This window comes from Fusarium redolens, assembly GCF_020744475.1.
Source record: "Fusarium redolens strain MPI-CAGE-AT-0023 chromosome Unknown BKA55scaffold_10, whole genome shotgun sequence".
In the NCBI taxonomy this organism is placed as follows: Eukaryota; Fungi; Ascomycota; class Sordariomycetes; order Hypocreales; family Nectriaceae; genus Fusarium; species Fusarium redolens.
The window spans coordinates 1148776-1170935 of record NW_025763673.1 but is presented as its reverse complement, the minus strand read 5'-3'; the positions used below and the strand labels follow the sequence as shown (position 1 = coordinate 1170935).

Genomic DNA, 22160 nt, shown 5'->3' with positions numbered 1-22160 from the left:
CTGCCCCCAATGAGCGTGCGATCGAGGGAAGAGATAATATCGGCATGGCACCGCCGGGCGTGATGCCATGCGTTGTCCCGCTTCCGATTCGCCCAGGGCTTATCGGCAGGGCAATGGAGACATCGATACATCACCATACCCCTGGATTTACGCTTACGTGACCCGCCGGTGGCGTTCTGGGTGTCCTCATCAGGATACGTTGCTTTGAAGAAGAGGGAAAAGTCCAGAGACGTCCCAGTAATGGGCTGGTCCGAAATCGAGGGCGTAGAGGCGGCGGTGGTCTGAGATGATGCCATGGTCGATAAATCACCTGGATAAGCTAATTATGCTAGAATACCTAGGGCCGTTTGAACGAGTACTGAGATGGTGGTGCTGATGTTGAAATTGAGAGAAGTTGTCAGACAATTGGCTCCACAGGGATCATTGATGGCACCCGTCAATTGATGAGAGTTATCTAAAGAACAAAAGAAATCGAACAGCTATGTGTTCGGGAACAGCTATTTGAGCTCATGTTAGGATTATGCGACAGGCCAGATGTGAAACCGGATACGCGACCCCAAGGTACGCCCCGTGTTTCATATCCAGTCGCACGAACCTAGTGGTGATATGCGACAGAAGCCTTTTCATCATCTAATCGATTGATAAGATCTTTTCAGCCAATCAGAGAGCGGTATTTAGGTGGATATCAATCTGGATATCAATTTAAGAGGCAGAGAGTTATATCGATATCGATATATATCAATATCGATATATCCAGATAGCACAGTTGATATCGATATATCATATCCAAATACGCAGGTCTGCTACACATCTAAGGTATGACGATCCACGAGCCATCCACCAGAGATACGTCAAGTCAAGAGAGGATTGGTATAAAGCTCAACCCCCAGGAGCCTGGCTTGGTAATCGCCAGTATCGAAAAGCAATGGGCCTACCTTTGGGATACCCAAAAGCAAGCTACAGCTGGTGCCTTGATTATAAGCAGATGGGGAGGTACTGCAAAACCTCGACGGGTCTGAGAGAGTGGACTAAAGAAGAGATGATGGCTTACTTAGACTGGGACAAAGCAGAGACTGATCGCATGGAAGCACGAGTAGCTGAGGAGACCGAGAACGGACGACTGTTTACAAGCAGAAGAGGCATGGGCGAGCTTTGGGAGATGGCTCAGCGAGATATCGATGAACAAGAAGCCTTGTATTCTGCCGCGGAACAGGAAGAAAGTTGTATTGTAGTTCAGCCGTAGTTCTAGTAGAGTTTATTAGAGTGGATGTATCACTTGAATACATCAAGGCTGATCAAATTAAAGTCATCGACTTGCTTTGAAAAAAACATAGCAGGTTAATGGGACTTCAAGTAAAACCACTCGAGATAGTGGAATTGCACAGCGGGAGGTAATCCGATAGCGGAGAGGGCTAGACTGAATATGGCAATTGGGACGGGACCCGTCCCATTTTAGAAGGACGGGTACCCGTCCGCCTATTAGCCGCCCTGGGAAGTTGGAGAGGGCGCACGGACCAAATATTCTTGTATTGCGACCCAAATCCCCAAAAATCTAAAAGAGGAAGGTGCACGGGCCACGAAAAGTGGTATTGGATGCCATTACCAGTGGTAATTGGTACAGTAGATTCATCCAACCGATGGCATTAAAAAAGAGGATAAGTTCCGTGCCATGGCGCTTGCTGTTGCAGACGAGCTCCCCAACCTCTTGGAGATTTGTGAGGCATCGTACAAGCATGTCGTCCAGCCCGTCCTGAAGCCCCTTCTTCCTGGCAATAATATGCAAGATCTTTCCAGGGACTTAAGAGTCCCTGGGGTTCAGATGGCTACAGACGGTGATCTACACAGCCTGCGAAAAACGTCCATTCCAGAACTGCTTGGTGTTTGCATACCTCCACGAGGTTTTATAGAGGAATTGGGCAGTGTTACAGGAGGAGATGCTAATGTTGGGACGACATTGGTTCGCCGACAGTCTACTCTCCACGGACATCATCATGAAGACGGCAAAGATAGTAACGTTGACGATGATGATGATGATGGAAGTGGGGAAGAAGAGGATGAGAATTCTGATTGACAGGAACCAAGAAGTCAAGAGGGGATTCTGATATTTGACAGGAGTGGGACTCGATCACATATGTGATAGGGACTGGGGTCTGTATCACCTGTGAGTTTAGACGAATCACATAATATGTAACAGTGGGGCTTGGATCACACATGCGATAGTGGGGACTCAATCTCACCTGTAGTAATAGACAAACCCAACCCTAACACCTCAGTATAACTAATGTCTTTATTATATATATCAAAAAGCTATGTCTACATTGCTGTCGATATAGCGAATGAAAACTGAGTTCAATTATATTTTCATCAAATATATCTATAGCAACAAATTCAAGGTGCGACCATTGCTACGGATATGGCCAATGGAGTGCTCGCTGACAATAAATACGAAATGGTATGGTATGCAGACCAGAGTTCGCTCCTATTACTGACCGTTCCGAGATTAAAAGCCACATATGGCCTTTGAAAGGGTATATAGAGCAAACACTACGCAGATCGACCATCTCACATGTCGATCATGGCTAAACATCAAGGCAACTCAGCGCAACATCCCGTAAAGGGCAGCAGCTCCAATGTGCCCAAAGGCTCTTTGTCCCGAAGCGCAAAAGTTGGAATTTCCATTGCGGCAGTAATTATTGGTCTGCTGCTGATTACATTTTGTTACTATACGATACAAGGTACGTTGTTCGTTCACTAAATAAAATTCAGTCATTCCGATATATATGAAACTTACTGAGGTCCTCTGTAGAACGGCGTCGTGCAAGGAATGAACAAGATATCTTCAGTTGGAATAAAGTCGCTCGCAAGACACTGAATGCTGCCGTTTGCTTATGGATCTTCCTTCCAATTAATCGCTTTTTAAAACAGCGTCGTGCGGTAAAGAACGGGGCATGAAGTCAGGTTGGCGCTAGAAACGGTGCATCGTTCTAAAATCTTGACGGAATGGGGCAGAGCATGAAGAGAGTCTCATTCGTCAGTAATATAGCCAGTCTGCCTGTGGTGATGAATTGCTAGTAGCATAATCACGACTGCCTACCTACTGTGCGCGGTCATAGTGGTAATTTGACCAGATTCGGTCCGCACACGTTACTGGGGTATCCACGCACGCGTCGTGTCCTTTCTAGTTCCTTAAATTACCATTAATACTAAATACTGGCCCGCAGAGGCGTAATATCTCGTAGCCCTCTCGATACACCCTTGTTGACATCATCCCATATGCCACGAGATAGACGAGGCAGGAGCATTCCACCGCATTCCGCTAGTAGCGCCCGTCCCGTAAACACAAGGCCTGAAAGTACGCAAGTGAATAGGTGGGCAGGTCGGAGTTGCCCCGTCTCGCCGTCAATCCCCAGCACGCCGAGGAAGTGCCACAGCGGACTCGCAAAAGGTCCCCGTTCGAGTCGCAGAAGTAGCGGATCGCACGCTTCGGCCCTGCAAAGAAGGTCTGCAGATGGACGCTGGTCCAGTGGTCTGCCCGGGCCTTGGCTCCTTTGATGTTGTGCTCCTCATTGAAGTGAACTCGCAGCCACTTCCAGCTTGGAGTGAGATGCCCGCAGGCCGGCCAGGTGCAAGCGAAGCCTTTGTGAATAGTCAGACCCTCGATGGCCTGGGTCGGATTCGATGCGCCATACTAGGATAGAAAGGGTAAGGGGTATAGTGAGTAGGTAGGGGCCCCTTGATGGTAATTGGCTGTTTTGTTGGAAGGTGGAGAAAACAGGCCTTATTCCCAGATAATCCCTATTTTACGTGAGAACTAAGATAGATTTTGGGAATGGGCCCCGTTCCCGGGCTGGTAGTAAACAAGGATAGTTACGATAAGGTGATTGGTGCAGAAGCGGGAATGGGCCGCGTTCCTGATGGAAATACATGGTAGATTTACCCTCCCTATAGCACCTCACGCGAAAGGACGCGTCGCGCTCTGGGGTAAACCCCTGTTCTGATCAGCACTACTATTCCTGTATATAGAACAATGTCAAATCAACTCTACACCCTGGCAATAATCAACTCTACTAGGTTTAAAGTGGGTCAATAAAATCAACTCTACTAGAGTTGATTTTGGACTGTAGGACTAGGTTGGACCCATGTTCATGCCGAGCCATCAGCAGCCACATATTGCTTTGTTGTTCCAGTACCATCAGCTGCATCTTATATTCTTGCCACTTGAAGTCGCTCTGTGCCACATCGACCTTGACTCGCGCATCGACATCGTCCTCTTCCACCTCCCGTGAAGTCATAAACCGAGTCCTATTCTGTTTCTCCGGTATCAACTGCACCTGATCGGCTGGCTCTGTCAATTGGACGGTCTGGTCTAATTGTGTCGGTAACCCCTCACCGATGAGCTCTTGATCTGTTTGTTCCTGGATGGGGGGCCTGGTGGGTCCGTTTTGGGGGATGATATTGCCACGGACCAGCCCATGACACTGAGGTTCATGCGTTCTAGTTGTTGGGATGGGCAGGGGCGCGTTGCATTGTTGAGTCATGGCATAATGTCAATTGTAAGGCTCGATATTCTTACTCTACACCTTATAGAAGCCAACTACTAAGCCTGGGTTTATAGTGGAGTAAGGAGGCTACTCGCCTATGTCCTGGCGTTCCAGTTGTTCTTGTTGGATTGAAGAAGGACCTTCGGGAAGACCTAATTGCGATCGGGAAGATAAGAGAGAGTTCCCTGCGACTCGTCACTGAACATGAGGGCGAGATAGTTGCTCACGAAATTGGCGCCAAAATGTATCTGGAGTGCTCGAGTTTAAGCGGTGATGGTGTCGATACTGTCTTTGAGATAGCCAGCCGGGAAGCTCTGTTAGCAGTCCAGAAAGATAAGGGAGAAGGTTTCTGCCCTATCCTGTGAAGGCATTCTCTAAACTCGAGGCCGACGCTGAGGGCGAGAAGGTCTAGTGTGCTAGCATCCAGCGTTATTGTAAGTAAGAAAAGCTGTCACATCGTCTCACCAAGACCGCTCTGACACAGGGGCTGTATGGCCAAGAAGGATCAAAATTTGGATGAAACAGATCGTGAGAACTTCGTCATAGCTGACGAATACGATCCGGTCCAAGGAGGTATAAAACAGACCAATTTCAGTCACTCATTCACTTAGAAATCAAGAGCTTCAACGCACAGTCAAAATCCCCCGTGAAATATGACAGTCTTCGATACCACCCATCCGCCCTCAGCATACAGTAGTCTTTAAACTAGTGACCCACAATATCTGTTGAGAAGCCACGACGGTTTCAACTCCGATATGCGCTTCCTCATATCCTGTAATTCTTTCGACGGAAGTCTGATGAAACTGAGCTCAAAATGGTTCAATCAGAGAACTAGGGGCTCGTACCGTAGTCGGACTCTCAACGAGCACCGCATTTGGAAGCTCTTCATCGTCGTGTTGTTCGTCTAACAACCTTCTCATCGCCTGCAAGAGTCGGGCGACGAGGCCATGAATAGATTTCTGTACCGTGAGGTACTGTGCCTTTCCCGTTGCGCACATCATACTCTACTGTGTATCGCCCTCCTCCGTTTCCGGCTTTCTCATAGATCCCAACAAAGCAACAACGCCATTCTAGCATCCGATTGGCACCTGTTGAATGTTGGAGGGTTCACCCTCAACTTCAGGATTAAGGTTCAGGATTAAAGTTTGAAGTCCTAAACTTAGATCGTAGGACTTTCATCTAGGACTTTCTAGGACTCAAGTCCTAGAAGGAACCAGTCGAAGATATAAGGTCTCAATAGTCCTTCGATTGCGACAGAATCAAAAAATATACACGATTCACCTTAATATCTGACAGCACCCTTAATCGCTCCAGGGGCTCTTCTAATATCGGTCCCGAATACTGTGGCCTTATTCGGCGGCTCCACGGTGAATGTCCGAGGAGGAGATTACTAACTATCCCATCAGGCTTGCAGAGATAGATGGACCAGGATCTTACACTCAACTTGATTGATGATAGCTCCCTATCGATACGGGGATCAAAAAGGTGGGGGGGGCTTCAATCAGCTGCAGCTGACTGCCCTGATGTTCGCCGCGAATGAGAATCTTCTGTGGGATACTGGGTTTCCGTTTAACAATGGGACATCAGACTGGGTGCCCTAGTATATGTACTGAGTGCCGGAGCGAACCACTTCTGTTTTTCCCGTCGTCTTCGCCATGGATGCTATAATAACAATCTTTCGTCTCGTTTATTTCTAGAAGGCAGTCTAGTGTCGAAAACCAGTCAGCGGGGGACGTCATATTTCCCTCATAAAGTAAGGTTGCAGGGTAGAAGCCTTTTAAACAAGTTCAATCTTGCGAAACTCGAACCAGTGCTGTTATTCAGTTCGAAGTTCGTAACCTCCTAAGAGCCTTCCCCAAATACTGGTAAGCTGAGATCTCCAAACATTCCCATTATGCAATGCCCGTGTAATCAAACGAAACCATGAGTTCCAGCGTATCTAATTAATCTGGACAAGCTCAAACACATCGAATTCAGAGAGATCTCCGCCAATAGTTATTGCAGCAAACTCCTTACAGCGTTGTAGAGTAAGCCCAATGTATCACATGAGGTTGTAAAGCCGACAAAAGACTTTGGGAAGTAGCTGAGAAGTGCCGGAGTTAAAAAGAAGAGTAGTTTTCATAAATACTGATTTTCTAATTAAAAGAGAGCAATATAATAGTATATAAACTAACGAATTAGAAGCTCTTTAAACTTCTTAATTAAGGCTTTCCAGAAGAAGGTATCAGTAGTAATATGCTGGTCCTTCTCCGCACTGGAATGGCAAGACTAAATTGCTTTCTTTACAGGACCATTGTAGCAGAAGTAGATACCTGTTAATGTGATTAAGCAGCTGAGAAAGTTGAGCGTTTTCTGTCCAGATGCACAAAATGGAAAACTTAACGTGAAAACATGCTGAACCGCTTACAAAAAAAAGATGGGTAACCTCTCGTTCTTCTGGAGAGGGAAGGCAGGGTCTGACGGTGACAAACGGGCGCCAGATATGCAAGCAGTACGAACGACAGTCAAATTTGCCATTATAACGGGGAGGCTCAACATAGGCCAGAAGCCTCAGGCACACTAATCATTTAGATCGAATCCTAGTGCCACCATACAGTCTCATTCTGATAGATTATGCCTTGACTGCTGAGGATAGGATGCTGAATACTGGGAGAAATTGGCCATCAATCAGGCCTGTCATGGCATGTACGTCAAATCGGTAGCCAATATAGGTGGTAATTGCTTCAAGAGGGGAATCGTTATGGCCCAGCCCGAGTATTAATACGATGTTACAAAGTATCGTTTTAAATCAGGACGACGTGGGGGAGTAATCATGCAAGGCAATCGTGATAAAACATAAAGCGGCCTCAGAACCTCGAAGTCCGTCAAAGATAGGCAAGCCTACTGCGAGGCAGCTGCATCGAAGGATCGTTAACTTCGATCTTCGGTCCATCGGCATCATAAACCGCAGTACCGTATGCCGGCAACGGCCCGATAATCGTGAGTTTGATCGGAAGGTCATAATTTGACCACTATTCCTGTTGGCCCAGAACGAATTTCTGAGGGGAGTGCTCAGCTGCAGGCGCGTATACCGACTGGTTCCCGAGCAGATTTGGTCAACGATCAACGCTTGGGCCTCCTTTGAGTATGACAATTGGTGGGATGCCCCTGCAAACTTGCAGATAGCCACCTCAGCTCGACAGAGGCAGTGCACAATACGGCTGGCAAAGTATATAGCTGCATTATCATTACCGCAGGTTTAAATTCTAGGCAGCAATAATTCAATAACTTTTGAGCGATCTAGTTTAAAAAACTGCCGTATCTTGACGGTTTCATCCACCTTATCTGTCGCCATACATAAAGCAAACTCGTCAGTATTTATCATAAGGCGAGAGAGAAAGCTCGGTTACAGCCAACACCTGTAATGCAGCAGGAAGTTTTCTTCTTTGAGGGCGAATCAGTAATACAAATCATCTGGTCAGGGCTCATCGATCTCCGCGGAGCGGGCTGGTGTGCCTAACGACGACTTCATGCTGACATGGTGGGCAGATAAGCTTGTCACCTCACAACCGAGGAACGCACGACAGCCAATGATTGCCCATTCGCTCCCATTGTACCGAATTGCTAGCCTGCATTATTCGTTTGTCGCAAGTGTCACTGCACGCCCGGACGCCATGTGCACCAGTTAGGCGGTCGGCTACCCGCTATTAAGCCCCTGTGTACAGACTAGCATGTGTCGAGGTCTGCCTTGCTTACCCCATCAAACGGGCTGTTGTGGCTGCAGCCGGTCAAGCTGACCGCCTTTAAGCCTTCGGCAGGATTTGCATCAAAACAGAAAACGTCAATAGACCGAAGTTGTTTTCTCTTTCCCCAAAGAGCTTCAGAAACTGCCCAAACCGGTCGGTAATACAAACGGTTTTGGGCCGGCTAGCTCCATCGCGCTATACAGTACCTCTCTTTATCAATATCTTTTTATCTCTTTCTATCCCTTTTTATTTTTTACTTTTCCTAGCTATTTTTCTATTTTCTTTCATTATTTCTTAGGTGTCTCTCAGAAAAATCTCCTCTCCTATTGAACTTTCTTTTTCTGCTGCTGGCTGTTTTTTTCTTGCAAATCACCTTCGCCTCTTTCAATGAAATCCTCTTTCGCTTGACTCTTTCTTTACCCCTGTCGACGCTATGTCGCTTACCCCGCATTGTATGCTGCCTGATGAAACAAAAAAGGGTTACCCCCAGGAGACTGTTGAGGCTTATACTTCAACACTGCCGCCGGTACTTCCCCCAGCCCCGCAGGGGTCTCCGCTTGAAAGAGGCTTTCTACCCCACCCCACTCTGGTCCCTCTCTCTGGCCAATCACAGCCTTAGATACCGACAGGGGTTTCCTCTTTTACTGAAAATGGGAAGGACAATAGGGATGTAAGCCGCCGGGCGGCCCGGCGGCCTGTTCTGACCGAAAGGGCACTAGTCACTCATGCTTACATACAACGCCTGCTTTTCGTCCTCGTTTCCCCAAGCCCATGCTGTGCCACACATTGCTCAATTTGTGTCTGCATTTTCCTAAAGCCCATACTGAACCTTGGTTTTACACCATCAATCTGAAATTCGTGTCCTTAAGCCCATCTGCAGTAATACAGTGATGAACACTCGCAGCTTCCTCTTTTATCACTCATTGTTTGTGTCCCCACACAGTGTCGATAATTTCAGTTGTGTTGACTGTGTACATGCACATGGAGACTGAGGAACGTACAGTCTAAGCTTACAGTAAGTAACCACAGGGCTAACCCGCACTGTCAAAAGCAATTCCGTTTTAGGACTAGCTGGTACACTTAGAGTTACTGGAAGAGTACACATTCTCATGAGCTAAAAATGGCTTGGAGGCAGTTTTTGTTGAACGGATCGCGTGCGCCTTGATGTCCTTAATTGTATGTGTATTGTCCCAACTCCATCCCCCGCCTTCCTCGGAGAGGGGTCTGCTTATTATGCTTTCCTGAATGGGTCTAGGGTTGCCGACAGCTGACTATTAGGTCACATGATACCCCGTGCGGCCATCCTACTGTTCAACAGTTTTCACGTCCTAAAATAGACATCAGACCCGCCTATAAAGTAGGCACATGTACCTATAAGTCTCTGCTCCAAAACTTACAAAGAGGATGTTATTGCGAAGAGGAAGGTGCACATGTACAATACTGTACCAACTTTACTTCTCGCAACAACGCTAAGTACTTCCGCCAACTGACGGCGATCGAGATATCATGGTGTGGAATATCCTTGCTCCTTACTACGCAATACGGCAGTAGATCATACTTCGAACCAACGAGAGTCGTATTACGACTAACTACTAACTATTCTGAAAGAGCGAATTTAACATCCCACTGTTGACATTATCATCATAATAAGAGTACGGAAACAGAGGGTTTTAGAGTCCCTCCCACTATCGCCTTTCAGTTTTATGCGTATTAATCCCTGAATAAGTCATACCTTGCCAAACTGACTTTTTATAGTATTAAGGACTGGCATGTCAAAGTTTAGGATAATAATTCTCTCTTAAAATAGCCAAGGTTCAGCCTCCCGCCTTGGCCGCCACCAACATCTCAACCCAAGCTGAGGCTCACAGTTCAGCCTTTAAGGTTTTGATGTCGAGTTCTATTGGCCTTATTGGAATGGCTAGACCCGCCAGTTTTGCTTCACCCCGACATCCGTTAACCGCAGCTGGTTGACATGCAGCTTCCCCTCCGTAGCGAGATAGTCCGGACTCAGAACCGCTCACTGAGATCTGTGTTATCAATGAGATAGAGGATTAGAGATAGACTCAATCCTTATAGCTTTCCTGTCATTCATTTATAGGGTTTAGATATAAAGCTGTTAATTAATAGTATTATTTATCTTTCTCCTAGAAAGCTTTCTATCTACTTTTCTCCTTTACAAGTTACAAAATAGCTATATATGAGAATATTAAATGCTCTTAATATGTCTAGAAATAGCATGCTTGCTATCTTACCTCGCCTAGTATGTTAAGCGTTATATATTTTATTTATAAGATATATGGCATGCTTCATAACCCTAGATTTCATGAGGTAGTAATTAAGAACGTCAGGCAGATTCACTGTAGATTGAGTAAAAGCTCGAGAGCCTATTTTACTTTTCGTTATTTCCTCATAGAACCAAACAAATCCCCTTATAAAGCATGAAGGAGCGTGGGTGGTTGGGATGAGATTAGCCTGGCTAGAGCTATCCCCTTACTCGAACCGAAGAAAGAAATAATTTAACTGTCATCCATACCCCTCGTCAATTTGATAACCCCTCCATTCCATTGGAAATACCCTGAATGCCGAAGTCTGTTGATAATACGCCGCCCACTCTAGTTACAGATGGCTGCCATTATTCATCTCGGGTTCCAGAGAAGGAGTTTAGACAAAGATAACCTTCTGGTTGCCGAAGGCAGAGCAATACTGCGACTGGTGATTGTTGTTCTACATTATTCAGTTAGCGTAGTTCTTCTAAGATCACTTGCTCTTCACATACTCCTTGGACATTTTGGGCGCAGCAAACAATGGTACTCTGGACGTTGCAGCTGTTGATGTTCTTGTTGCACTCGTAGTAGCTGAAAACGCCTCCGTCAGTGTACTCAGGGGAACAGCAGTAAGCAGAACCACCAGTGCAGGTGACGGTCTGCGTGTTGGTGTTGCGGTCACCACGGTTACCACCACGGTCACCACGGTTACCAGGAGCAGCAATAGCACCGGTGGCGGCGACGAGAAGAGCGACGATGGAGAACTGCATTTTGGTGGGTAAAAAGTGTTGAGATCTCAAAAAGAGAGTATTGAAGAGAATAGTAGATTGAAGTCTGTTTGACTGAGTTGTGAAGATTGAGTGAGTGATGAGGATAGATGGTTAAAGGGGGAAGAAGGCCCCCTTTATATATCCTTTCCTGCCCTATTAGTTCTCACGAGTCTTTGTCATTTTTTCTTAACAACCTAACCACAATCTCGCCACTAGACGCTTTATTCCGCATCTCAGATGGAAATTGAAGCTATTGAACTCTTTTGAGGCCCTTACGCCATCATGAACACGTACATGATGCTGCCGAAGAGTGAGTTGGTGTCACTGAACTCAATAAACCTCCCACCACTCGTCGAATAGCTGGAAAAGATGACTTGAGGCTGACTTGAGGCTGACTTGAGGCTGACTTGAGGCTGACTTGAGGCTGAATCTAGGCGTGGTCTAGGTGGGTCCAGGCCGGTAGACTTTGAGGCCGGAAGCATGGGCTGTTGCCACGTCGGAGGTGAGAAGCGGGCCCGGTAGTCCTGTTTACCCTCCTGCTGAACGCGTTTGTCAAGGTATTAAACTTCGATACAACAGAAACTATCCCGAGCTCGTCCAGTCTATATTTAGGCCGACCGACAAGCCGACCGACAGGCCGAAGAACGTACGGTTATCTGTTACATCTAGGCTCACCGTAGGTTCCTACAAGCAGCTGTAAGCACCAATATAATTGTTATGATAGCAATTATAGCCCAGTCTTATGCCCTGTAGCATAATGTTTAGGTGCGACTGTTATATCATAATTTCTACAAGCGGGCGGAGGTTGATAATTTGATACCCTTTGGCATAGCTGCTCACAAGCCTGCATTTGGCATGTGCTTAAGGGCAACTGTGAGGCATGTGTTTGAGGGGTGGTAGCTGCAATCGCAGGTACAGGGCTTGGTTACCCTTCGTCCGCAGCAAAGCCACACCGGAGGGGGAGCATCGTGTTACGGCTTGGTTCGCCGTAGGCTTCTATCTCCTGAGAGCCCATAATGCTGCAATTCGTACCGGTCCACCTTTTCTCTGCTATTGCTCGTGTTTGTTCTCAATTAGCTGCAACCCCTCCTGGTGCTGCGTTGCAGCCTTATGGGGTCTCCGGAGATAGTCCAATCTTTCGCCCTGTGGCGTGATGGTTGGGTGCGACCATGTTATCTGAGCGTCAAATTCAAGCGAAGGCAGCGAACAGACTTAGCACGGACGATGTTCCGACTGACCAAGATCTGAGGGTCATTACCATATCGTTAAGTCACCACGCATGTGCATCTTAGCTGAACATGAAGAATAAGGATGGGCGCCTATTAACGGGCAACTTCCGGAAAGTAAGGAACGTTGATTGGAGAAGAGATATAAAGTTATAAATAGTAGAAATATTAAGTTCGTAGCTATTTACATTCTGTTGGGAATGAGGAGTGGTCCTAGCTAGCCACATAATTAATTAAAATTATGTCATATATAGTCATATGTGACGGTAGGGAATGCTCAATGTTTCAAGGGGCTGATTTACCTTTTGGGCCGTTGTTGTTAGTCTGCCACCGAGTACCGAATTCGAGGCTAAGGGAAGAGTTCTGCACAAATACCGGCCTCCATCTCGTTTATCCTGTCCACCTTTCAACATCTCGATCACTCTAGATCTCGCCATCCGCTCGTTACAGAAGCACTTTGTCTCGTTCTTCTACCCTCCATTCATCCTTCCACTGTCTCTCTTCACTCCCTTGAGCTAGTGCTAAATATCAATCATGCACGCTTCCACTATCCTCTACGGGCTCGTTTTCCTGCGGGGCGCCATGGCGTCTCCGGTTGGTAACGTGGCTGCTGCTGACGTTGAACCTCGGGCCACCGAGCCTGAGGGCCTTGAAACTCGAGATATCGAGCGTAGGGCTCCGGCTCTTGGGGACATGCCCTTCCCAACCTTCCCATCCCTCAAAAAAAGTAAGTCGGGAATGAAAAGATTTGGGTATTCAGTCTAACGGGAGATCGCGCCTGAAGAAGGCCAGGGCAGTGGTAGCAAAGATTGCTCGTCGAATGAACAGACAGCGATCTGCTCTTCGGGAAGCGCATACTGCTGTAGCCCTGATGGAAACGGTGGTAGGTAATCCGAATCCCCTTTTTACCACTCGAGGAGTCTTAAATATCCTACAGGTACCAAGTGTGCTATCTCGGACTCTTGTAACACCGATTCAAAGATCATTTGCTGCAACAATAACAGTGGGGTAAGTGGCAGCATCCCATCCCCAATTCAAGACTTACAAATTACCTAGTATCAAATGTGCATTGGTGAGATCGACTTCAACATGCCCGTCACCATCAATATCAACATCAACGGAGGCGGGAAGGGCAAGAAGGGCGGGAAGTAGAAGCCTTGTTCGTGTTGTGCGGAAGACGATGTCTCAGTATCAAAACGGGTCTGTCGGTGCAACTGACATAGGGCTAGGCTGCCGGCTACTTTCGTTTCTTACGTTCTTTTATCCTATTGAAGACCCTGGAGGGTGGAATCGTTCCTTTCGAATTGTTGTAGTTTATGCAATAAATGAATACCACCCTCTTCTACCTCGTTTATAAAGCACACTGCCACGATCATGCACGACCAGGTTATTGGATCTGTAGGCGATGACGGAGGCCGACGGATCTTGGCTTGAAGGAACGAGAGGCAAGCTCAACACCTTCGTAGCAACCCACATCATACCATGCAGTACCCACCTGCCGTACGTACCCACCTACCGTACACCAAAAAAGATTTTCCCCATACAAAATGCCCAATTTCACTTATAGAGTACGTTGTCAAAATGAAAGATATTTTGATGAGAAAATGTCTGTTATATTAAGAATTGCATGGAATTTAATATTTCTACTTTGCTTCCACAGTGACGCTTGCGGTGTGGTCGCACGGAACTAATATAAAATGTCTCAAAATGCCTCCCTTATCAACCAGCCTCCTCGAAGCTTCATCCAAACTTTTCTCTTCCCCATCTTTCCTTGGTCACCTCAAACATGCCTCAATCATCTTATACGGAGGACGATGTTATCCAGGCCATACTAGATGTCACAGAAAATGGCCTCTCCCAGAACCAGGCGGCCCAGAAGAACGGCGTGCCTCCGACCACTCTCTCTGACCGATTAAGAGGCCTACCGTCAAAATCCGAGGTCACCCAGCCTGCTCAGCTGCTATCCAAGTCGGAGGAGTCCAGATTGGTTACCTGGATACTTCGACAAGAGGCCTTGGGCTATGCTCCTTCTCACAGTCAAGTTCGCGCCACCGTTGCTGCCCTCTTGAGACAGCAAGGACGGGAAAGGCCTATCGGTGTACACTGGCTAGCTAGGTTCATTAAACGCCATGACGATATCAAGACGAAGGTGGGGAAACGCCAGGAAGCTGCAAGGTTCAATTCCTTTACCCCAATGGCCGTCAATTGGTACTTTGATATCCGGGAGAGCGAATATGGCTGGATCAAACCGGAGAACACGGTTAATGTTGACGAGGGCGGTATCATGGCTGGATTTGGTGAGTATTGATCATTTTTGCTACCAAACTCACTAATCCACTGAAAAATATAGGCTTGGATTCCTTGGTCATTGGCAGTAGCGATCCTAGGAGGAAGGCCTTCCTCAAGGGCTCTCAGTCCCGCACTTGGACTACCTTTATCGAAGCCGTCACCGCAGATGGTCGTCTTCTGAAGCCGGGGATTATCTTCAAAGGTAAAGAGCTTCAGCAACAGTGGTTTATCGACGAGCTCCGGGGGATCGCCGACTGGTATTATATCACGTCCCACAATGGCTGGACGGACAACCATATCGCAGTCGAGTGGCTCAAGGAGGTCTATCTGCCTCAAACGTAACCGGCGGATGAGTCTGATGCAAGGCTCATCATATTAGATGGCCATGGAAGCCATGTATCTGTGAGTATCTACCTGTTCTAGATCGGACATGCCGCTGACGGCGCTGACTGAAAATCCAGGATGAGTGGATGGCTACGTGCTTTTTGAACAACGTATATTGCTGTTACCTGCCTGCACACTGCTCTCATGGGCTGCAGCCGCTGGATAATGGCGTCTTCAATGTATCCAAGGCTGCCTACCGAAAAGAACTGCAGAAACTCGCCAGCCTGACCGATTCTGCGCCGGTAGACAAGGTCAACTTCATCAAGGCCTATGCCAAGGCCAGGGAAGTGGGTATGACGAAGAAAAATATACTCTCAGGCTGGAGAGTGACTGGAAACTGGCCGATTTCACGGCGGAAAGCGCTCATACATCCTGAGATTCAGCCGGACAAGAAGGAAGCGACGCCCGGGTCGGACGGCCACCGAGACGGGCAAGTCGACTCTGATAATACGCCAAAGACCAGCCGCCACATCCGAGATATGGGGAAGAACAAGAGCCCGTCAACAAGAAGGCGCTATTCTGTGATATCGAAAGGGTTTGAAGCTCAAGAGTCAAAGATTGCCTCTCTGAGCACCAGAATAGCCAGTCTGGAGGAGGAAGTTGGCCGGTTGAGCAGAGGCAAGAAGAGGAAGGCGATACCGAATCCCAACAAAAGATTCATGACATTGGCAGAAGCTCTGGTAACTGGTGAGACTATTTCCGAGGCAAACGAAGCAATTGAAGAGGCGGATGCTGTTGAGGATGTGATCGAGGTGGGAGGGATGGAAGAAGTTGAGAGTTCAAATTCGGAGGAGGAAGAATTAGGTGTGGTACGCACACGCGCAGGGCGTGAAGTCAAAATACCGCGAAAATATTAAAATCCATTTCATTCTAAAACGAAATTCGAAAATCATTTCACGGGTTTTATTTTTGGTGAATTTTCAATATATGGTTGAAAAATAGCATTTTGTATGGGGGCATTTTTTTTTTGCTGTACGGTAGGTGGGTACGTACGGCAGGTGGGTACTGCATGGTACTCCAAGGGGTAAACTTGTCCAAAGTCGACGGCAGAAACGGGGCCTAGCGGCACTCATTGATTGTTTATTTCCCGGCAGCATTAGTGGTGCGCTGGGCCTTCACACCCTTGTATCGGACCATCGGCAGCGACCCTCGGACCGCTGATTCGAGACCTGAGCAATTACATTTGGGGCAACCGCTAAGGGTCTGAGAGCCTGCACACACCTGAGTTAGTGGACCTAGTGCCTTAAACCTAATGTGCTAAGAAAGACAACTTGGCGTTAAAACCTTCCACTGTTTAGCCAGCCCCTCCCGGCACCTCCGGGAAGTCCATAGGTTGTATTGCCACTAATAGGTAAAGGTTTATGGGCGAGAAGAGGGTATCTAGATTCGTGGCCTAGTAAAGCTGTTATGCGGGGGAATCTAAAAATATCTCTTTGTAGGTTCACACCCGCTCTTAGTGGCCAACGGTCATCTAAACTTTGTTCGTTTCGGGTTTGATCAGGGGTGGAGGACTAGAGTTTGGACTACTGCAAGCCATGCCAATAGTCTCGCCAATAGATCTGCCAGTAGTCCGTCTTCAGCTCAACTACAGGGGTATTAAAGGTTGAGATGCAGAATAGTCTCATTACTTCCGTCATCATCGGTTCATCGCCTCAACTGAAACTCATTTTGCGTATCAATGCGAGAGAACAGCCATGGTTGAAACAGATTCTGGTGAGGAGATTTGAAACCTCGCATAATCGACTCCAGGGGGGATCAGCACTTAGATTTTCCAAACCACAGCAGGAACTCCTGGTCTCGTATAGCTTAACTGGGTACCTGTATGCCTAGATACCTTGAAAATACTTTTTTTTTCGTCTCATATCTATTTTATTGTTGTATTACGGGGGCTGGAATGAACGACCTCAAGGGCCGTCGGAGAATAGAGTGCCGTTAAGCGTTACAATTTCCTAATCTGGACTAGTACGTCCTTGGCGAGCGTTACATTTTCCTGATCAGGTTAGCCCGTTCTTACTGCCCCAAGATCTCAATGTCTCAAGTCCAAGATATAGTTATGTTATGTTATGTTATGTATATTCTTCGTCCGGGGGGCCTTCGGCCCCGAAAGACCCCTACTGGGGCACAGGACGTGCTGAGCTAGAGAAGTCAGAATCTATCTACACACTATTTACAGAAGGGAATTGATAGAGCGGCATGACGGTTTTGATATAGAGGCATGACCTTACAGCGGCATGACTTTATATAACGTTTAATTGGTCAGTTCTGCGTGGACCCATAAATACTTCCTGACGAACGCAATGTGACCAGCTCTCTTAACATGACCTTATTCTTACCTCAAGCTCTCCCAGTGCTCAAGATCTTGGCAAAGTAGGATATTCAAGAGGTCTCGTTTTGAATGGAAAATTTCTTGCTCTGTTTATTGCTCAGGAAACACGTCTAACGCTCTACTCTCTGACTACTATAGAAGGAAGTATATTTTCATCGCTGTCAACTAGCTCCCATTGATTCCTCGTCCTCCGGATGCTAGGTTGTATCCTCCGACCGCTAGCACGGACTCCTGTTGTTCGTCCAGATCCGAGGGTGGCTGAGTGACTTCGTGTCTGACACTGAGTCGATATGCTGCTTACCTCACTGTTGGCCTGCGTGTTACTATGCTGGCTTGCTTCCAACGAGACCCTGGTGAGTGTAGATTTATTGACGATTCGCGGCGGGCGACCTCGCTTACGGCCTGCTGGCTGTCTTGCTGCTAGGCTGGTCAGTTGACTGACGTTTTGGCTGCTCCCGCCGATGGCCATTCTCGAAGGCACAGGACGCGCGGTATTCTTGGGTCTGCCACGTAGGGCAGTGGCAATCCTAGGATCAAGAATCCGTCGGTATGGATCTTGGAATGATGAATCTCGTAGTCGCCAATGTGGATGGACATCATATCTAGTGAAAGACGTTGCAGATCCCAGCTTCGCATAGACTTTATGACCACAAGGGACCCCAAGCTCGACAGAAACCGAGCAGTCATCGTTACAGTCTGAGAGAGGCTCTGGAAAGGGATTCTTTCCGGTAGGCATCGCCTTACGAGCAATAAGATATTGCTTGTTTATCAACCCAAGCGCCTTCGATGAAATTACTGTTGGTAGATCACCTAGGTAGTCTCCACTTGATCCTAGGTATTCACGGGCAGTAAGAACCTCATCCTGTGCGCAGGCATCCTTGAAGTCACGTTCTTGATCTTTCATCATGTCCTGCATTGCCTCGACGAGTCGATACAAGTGGCTCATGCCGTTCAAGAGATAGCTCTTGATGTTGTTGTTGCTTGCCTCTGTTCCGGAGGTGACGCGGATACCAAAGTTGCGATGCTTGCGGAGGAAGCAGCGTGCCCACTGGGCCCTAACCGGCAAATAGGTCCCATGGAGATAGCGTAGGATGACTCTTTGGTCATCAAACTTCTTGCAAAGGTCTCTCCACGCCTTCTCATGGACCTCCTCTGTTTCAGCAAAGAGTACACGCTTCTACATCATAAGAACTCCTCGGTAAGTGTGAGGAATCTCGTCACCAGTAAGCGCGTGGACCAGCTGTTTGTCCGTAACGCTGAGCTCAGCCTGTGTCTGAGGGGGCAGAATCCTCCCAGTCACTGGCGTCAGGGCTACTACTGCTCTTCCGTTTCTTAGCCCACTTCTGCTTCGACTTAAGCAGGACATTCGAGTTAATGTGATAGATGCAAAGTTGTTGCTGCACATCAGGAAACTGATCATTGAGGGCGGCCTTCATAGAGTCGTCGAAGTCGGTGATAATGACATCAGGTTGCCTAATAGAGTGCTGGTCTATAAGCTGGCGAATGCTCTCAGCAAGGAATTGGAAGCCTTCTCTTCTCTCATTGTCGATCAGGCCGAAGGCTGCGTTGAATACAGTCCCAAGACAGGTCTGACCGGTGGCTTGGAATAAGGGAAGCTTGAATCGATTAGTATTGTATGTATTGTCAAAGCTTATGACCTCGGGGAACCGCTTCCACATCTGGATGCAATAAAGAAATCTTCCAGACAAGACCAAGTAGACGGTTTGGTTGGTCATCGGCCCACTTGACAAGATAGGGAATCTCCATCTCGTCGAAGAGCTTGATTAATGCCGCAGTAGGTGTGTAGCCATTTAGCTTTTCCCGGTTGATGAGCGCGCGGGCGTTGTAGATATCCCTCTGAGTAAATGACGATTCAGGATGTTCCTTTTCGACCACGGCCCGAACATCACGAGCCCGGATGCCGACTCGACGGCTTGTTGATTCAATGGTTGCCCTTACTGGCGTAGTGAGTCGTCTATGGGAGGGGTGCGCAGACGATGTGATACTAGGTCCATGGTTATGCTGGCTGTGTTCCAAGTTTGAATGTTGTCGTAGAAGCCACTTGTCCTCTTCCAGGGCTTCAGCAATTACCATCCACTTAGAGCCACACTTCCGAGATTTACGCTGTCGAAGGCCTGCGCCTTTTGAAGCCCCTGGCTGTCCAAATCGATCACACTGAAGCGAGTATCTTATCCGTCGTCCTTTATATGAATAGGCATTCCTTCGAACGATGCCAAACCCGTTTTCTTTCGCGAGCAAATTGACCGAGTCGAAGAGAGCTTCAGCCGATGGCGCCGGATCGCCTGGAATAGGTGGATTAGGGATTGGGCCTGGAGAAGGTGAAGAGATTTGTTGAAAAGATAATGATTCCGGTGATTCGGCCCTTGGTGACACTTGAAGAATCTGTGTAGGTGACTTGCGCGGTGGAGAGTATGGTGGAGGAGATTCGTAGGCGTCTGAGCTGAGCGGCGACCAACCCCATCGCTCTCGCCATGCACGCACTCGTTCATATGACCGAGCAAGGTCAATAGTCAGTCTCTGGCCTTCACCAACAACCTGCCGTACAATTTTCATAGCAGATTCGAACTCAGCTCTTGTTGCGGTCGGTGGCCGTTGGGCTGGCTCTGGTAGGGAGGAGAAAGGTGGAGGGTCGATTTCGGGACCTGGAATAGGGGCCCTGACTCGCTGAAGTCGTGTTCTCCCTGATGGCAACTCATTTAGAAGGTGAATCTCGTAATCAAACCGCAGATCCCACGCAGGTTCGTGGAGGCCCTGCGAGCCGTGGGGCAGTGGGAAGGTCGAAAAAGTCTGTGGATAAGAAGCAAAGAGATTGCTTAGCGTGTCTTCGTCGCCTATTCCATAGTATTGGCCGATGCTTGCTGCGGAACTGCTTGCAGAGTTCGGTCGATTTACGAGTAAAGGAGGGCTAAAACTGGCTTGTCGGCTTGTTCGCTGTCGTTTTCACGGTGTATTTGATTGCTAGGGCCTAAGCTTTGCGGCCTACGAAGGCCTATACGTCGTTCTACTGCAGGGGGGAGACATTATGGAAGTGATAAAAGAAATGAGGTCAAGACATGGGAACTCGTCTACGCGCCTAGAGTTATTACGGCTGGTTCGGAGCTAAGGTCGAAAAAAGGTGGAGAGCTAAAGCGGTACCTAGTACTTTTAGTACAGGGGGCAGAATCCATAATCTACTAACAATTAAAAGTTTAGCGAATCAAAGCCCGTGAAAGTCATGCCGCTGTAAGGTCATGCCTCTGTATCAAAACCGTCATGCCGCTCTATCAATTCCCTATCAAAAAATGCATATACCAAATTAGAAGTCATTCGGCTAGGCGGTCATTGAGGAAATTGCAAGTTGACGAGGAAATCAGCAAGCGGGGAAGGATCATGGATGTTGAGTTTGCATTTTGGCGGTAACCACATATAGTTAGGAGCTTTTGTGCCAAGCAGGCTCGGGGACCCACGGGGCGTTACGAATTTCATGAGTTTCTACGGTATCTACATCCCAGCCACCAGCAGATCAGACCACCTTACTCTTACTCACACGGTCTCAACAAGGGCCTTAGAGGGACGTGCCATCCTAGTCATTAATCCACGAACGCCCTTCGTAGATTGATTCCCTTCCCTGACAACAATATTCTTCAGTGGAAAATCCTCACCTTGGACTTTCCAAGCCAACACCAAGACCATCAACATTTTCAATATGCCCACTTCCACTCTTCTTCTTTCTGCTCTGGCCCTCTCCCTTGCCAGCCAATCTATGGCGGACACGGTAGTCATGGTCAACGGCGTCACCCTCACCGGCGACGCCCAGCCTAAAAGCGGCAACAACAGATTTGTCGGCACGAAATGCCCAGGCGTGCTGCAAGTTACTGGCAACAACGACGCTCACTGCTGCGTAGGCGGGACCTTGAACCTCAGCACCTGCGAGGGCTGGCCACTCTGCAGTGGCCCTCAGACTGCAGCTCCCGAACCAACATCTATCAGCTGCGCTACCATGATCCCTCTGACGGCGAACGACTACTCCTCCCTGATTGAGAGTGCGAGCTCCCGGTACTTGAAGGCCAGTGGTGAGGCTGAGCCTTCATCTACGGGTGAAAGTTCCATGCCGTCGGCGACCAGCACCGAGGAAACCGACACTGAGGGCACCAGCACCGAGGGCGCAAATGACCAGGAGGGTTCAACGAGTTCAGGTGCCAGTCCTGCCGAGACAGGCAATGGATCCATCATGGAAAAGGTTCCCGGTCCGATGGCCAGAGTTGTTGGGGGCATTTTGGCCTTGTGGATGTCCATGTAACATGGTAGCCCTGGGGAAAATAGTAATAATTGTTACTCTTGGTGATAGACATTCGCAAAATAATGGGCGACCAAGGTCGATGAGTGAGGTCGTATTCTTGGAGCGGCACTGACGAAATGCGCACTGACGCGTCAGCAAGGAATTTGAATAACTACGGCGGACTGACATCACGGCCAGCCACTCGTCGCGGCCCAATCAACATGCCATTCCGCAGTAATTATTGCCATAATTAGCAACTGGCTTCCGTGTTTTAACCCATCGTTCTCTGAACCCTCCCGAGCCTCAAAGGACCGTGACGCATGGTTTGCCATCACGAAACGAGGCTCATGGCCACC

The 22160-nt window shown here is 48.0% G+C and overlaps 8 protein-coding genes across 8 annotated transcripts; 5 read left to right on the top strand and 3 right to left on the bottom strand.

Annotated features, from left to right (window-relative positions):
- The first annotated feature begins 1421 nt into the window (after positions 1-1421).
- BKA55DRAFT_68477 (uncharacterized protein) lies at positions 1422-2224 on the top strand. The gene has a single exon (XM_046198692.1). It carries the CDS (start codon positions 1670-1672, stop codon positions 2069-2071), a length of 402 nt encoding a protein of 133 aa, XP_046048106.1. The 5' UTR covers positions 1422-1669; the 3' UTR covers positions 2072-2224.
- Positions 2225-2451: 227 nt separating this feature from the next.
- BKA55DRAFT_572164 (uncharacterized protein) lies at positions 2452-3215 on the top strand. Its single transcript, XM_046193121.1, has 2 exons — positions 2452-2735; positions 2807-3215. Exons 1-2 carry the CDS (start codon positions 2576-2578, stop codon positions 2950-2952), a joined length of 306 nt encoding a protein of 101 aa, XP_046048105.1. The 5' UTR covers positions 2452-2575; the 3' UTR covers positions 2953-3215.
- Positions 3216-3460: 245 nt separating this feature from the next.
- Positions 3461-3688, bottom strand: BKA55DRAFT_465128 (uncharacterized protein; the record flags this gene model as incomplete). Its single annotated transcript, XM_046186108.1, has 1 exon — positions 3461-3688. A coding segment is annotated over one exon (228 nt), but the record flags the coding sequence as incomplete, so codon positions are not given.
- A 927-nt stretch (positions 3689-4615) lies between these two features.
- On the top strand, positions 4616-4906 carry BKA55DRAFT_514939 (uncharacterized protein; the record flags this gene model as incomplete). Its single annotated transcript, XM_046187995.1, has 1 exon — positions 4616-4906. A coding segment is annotated over one exon (291 nt), but the record flags the coding sequence as incomplete, so codon positions are not given.
- Positions 4907-10927: 6021 nt separating this feature from the next.
- On the bottom strand, positions 10928-11300 carry BKA55DRAFT_691621 (uncharacterized protein; the record flags this gene model as incomplete). The annotated part of the gene is made up of 2 exons (XM_046199660.1): positions 10928-10990; positions 11043-11300. The coding sequence occupies 2 exons, from the start codon at positions 11298-11300 to the stop codon at positions 10928-10930; spliced, it is 321 nt and encodes a 106-aa protein (XP_046048102.1).
- Positions 11301-13060: 1760 nt separating this feature from the next.
- On the top strand, positions 13061-13678 carry BKA55DRAFT_514358 (uncharacterized protein; the record flags this gene model as incomplete). Its single annotated transcript, XM_046187964.1, has 4 exons — positions 13061-13253; positions 13314-13409; positions 13464-13534; positions 13583-13678. The coding sequence occupies 4 exons, from the start codon at positions 13061-13063 to the stop codon at positions 13676-13678; spliced, it is 456 nt and encodes a 151-aa protein (XP_046048101.1).
- Positions 13679-17690: 4012 nt separating this feature from the next.
- Positions 17691-18052, bottom strand: BKA55DRAFT_514189 (uncharacterized protein; the record flags this gene model as incomplete). Its single annotated transcript, XM_046187954.1, has 3 exons — positions 17691-17783; positions 17827-17875; positions 17925-18052. Coding segments are annotated over 3 exons (270 nt in total), but the record flags the coding sequence as incomplete, so codon positions are not given.
- A 2990-nt stretch (positions 18053-21042) lies between these two features.
- Positions 21043-22118, top strand: BKA55DRAFT_572141 (uncharacterized protein). The gene has a single exon (XM_046193120.1). The coding sequence runs from the start codon at positions 21232-21234 to the stop codon at positions 21823-21825; it is 594 nt and encodes a 197-aa protein (XP_046048099.1). The 5' UTR covers positions 21043-21231; the 3' UTR covers positions 21826-22118.
- Positions 22119-22160: the final 42 nt, after the last annotated feature.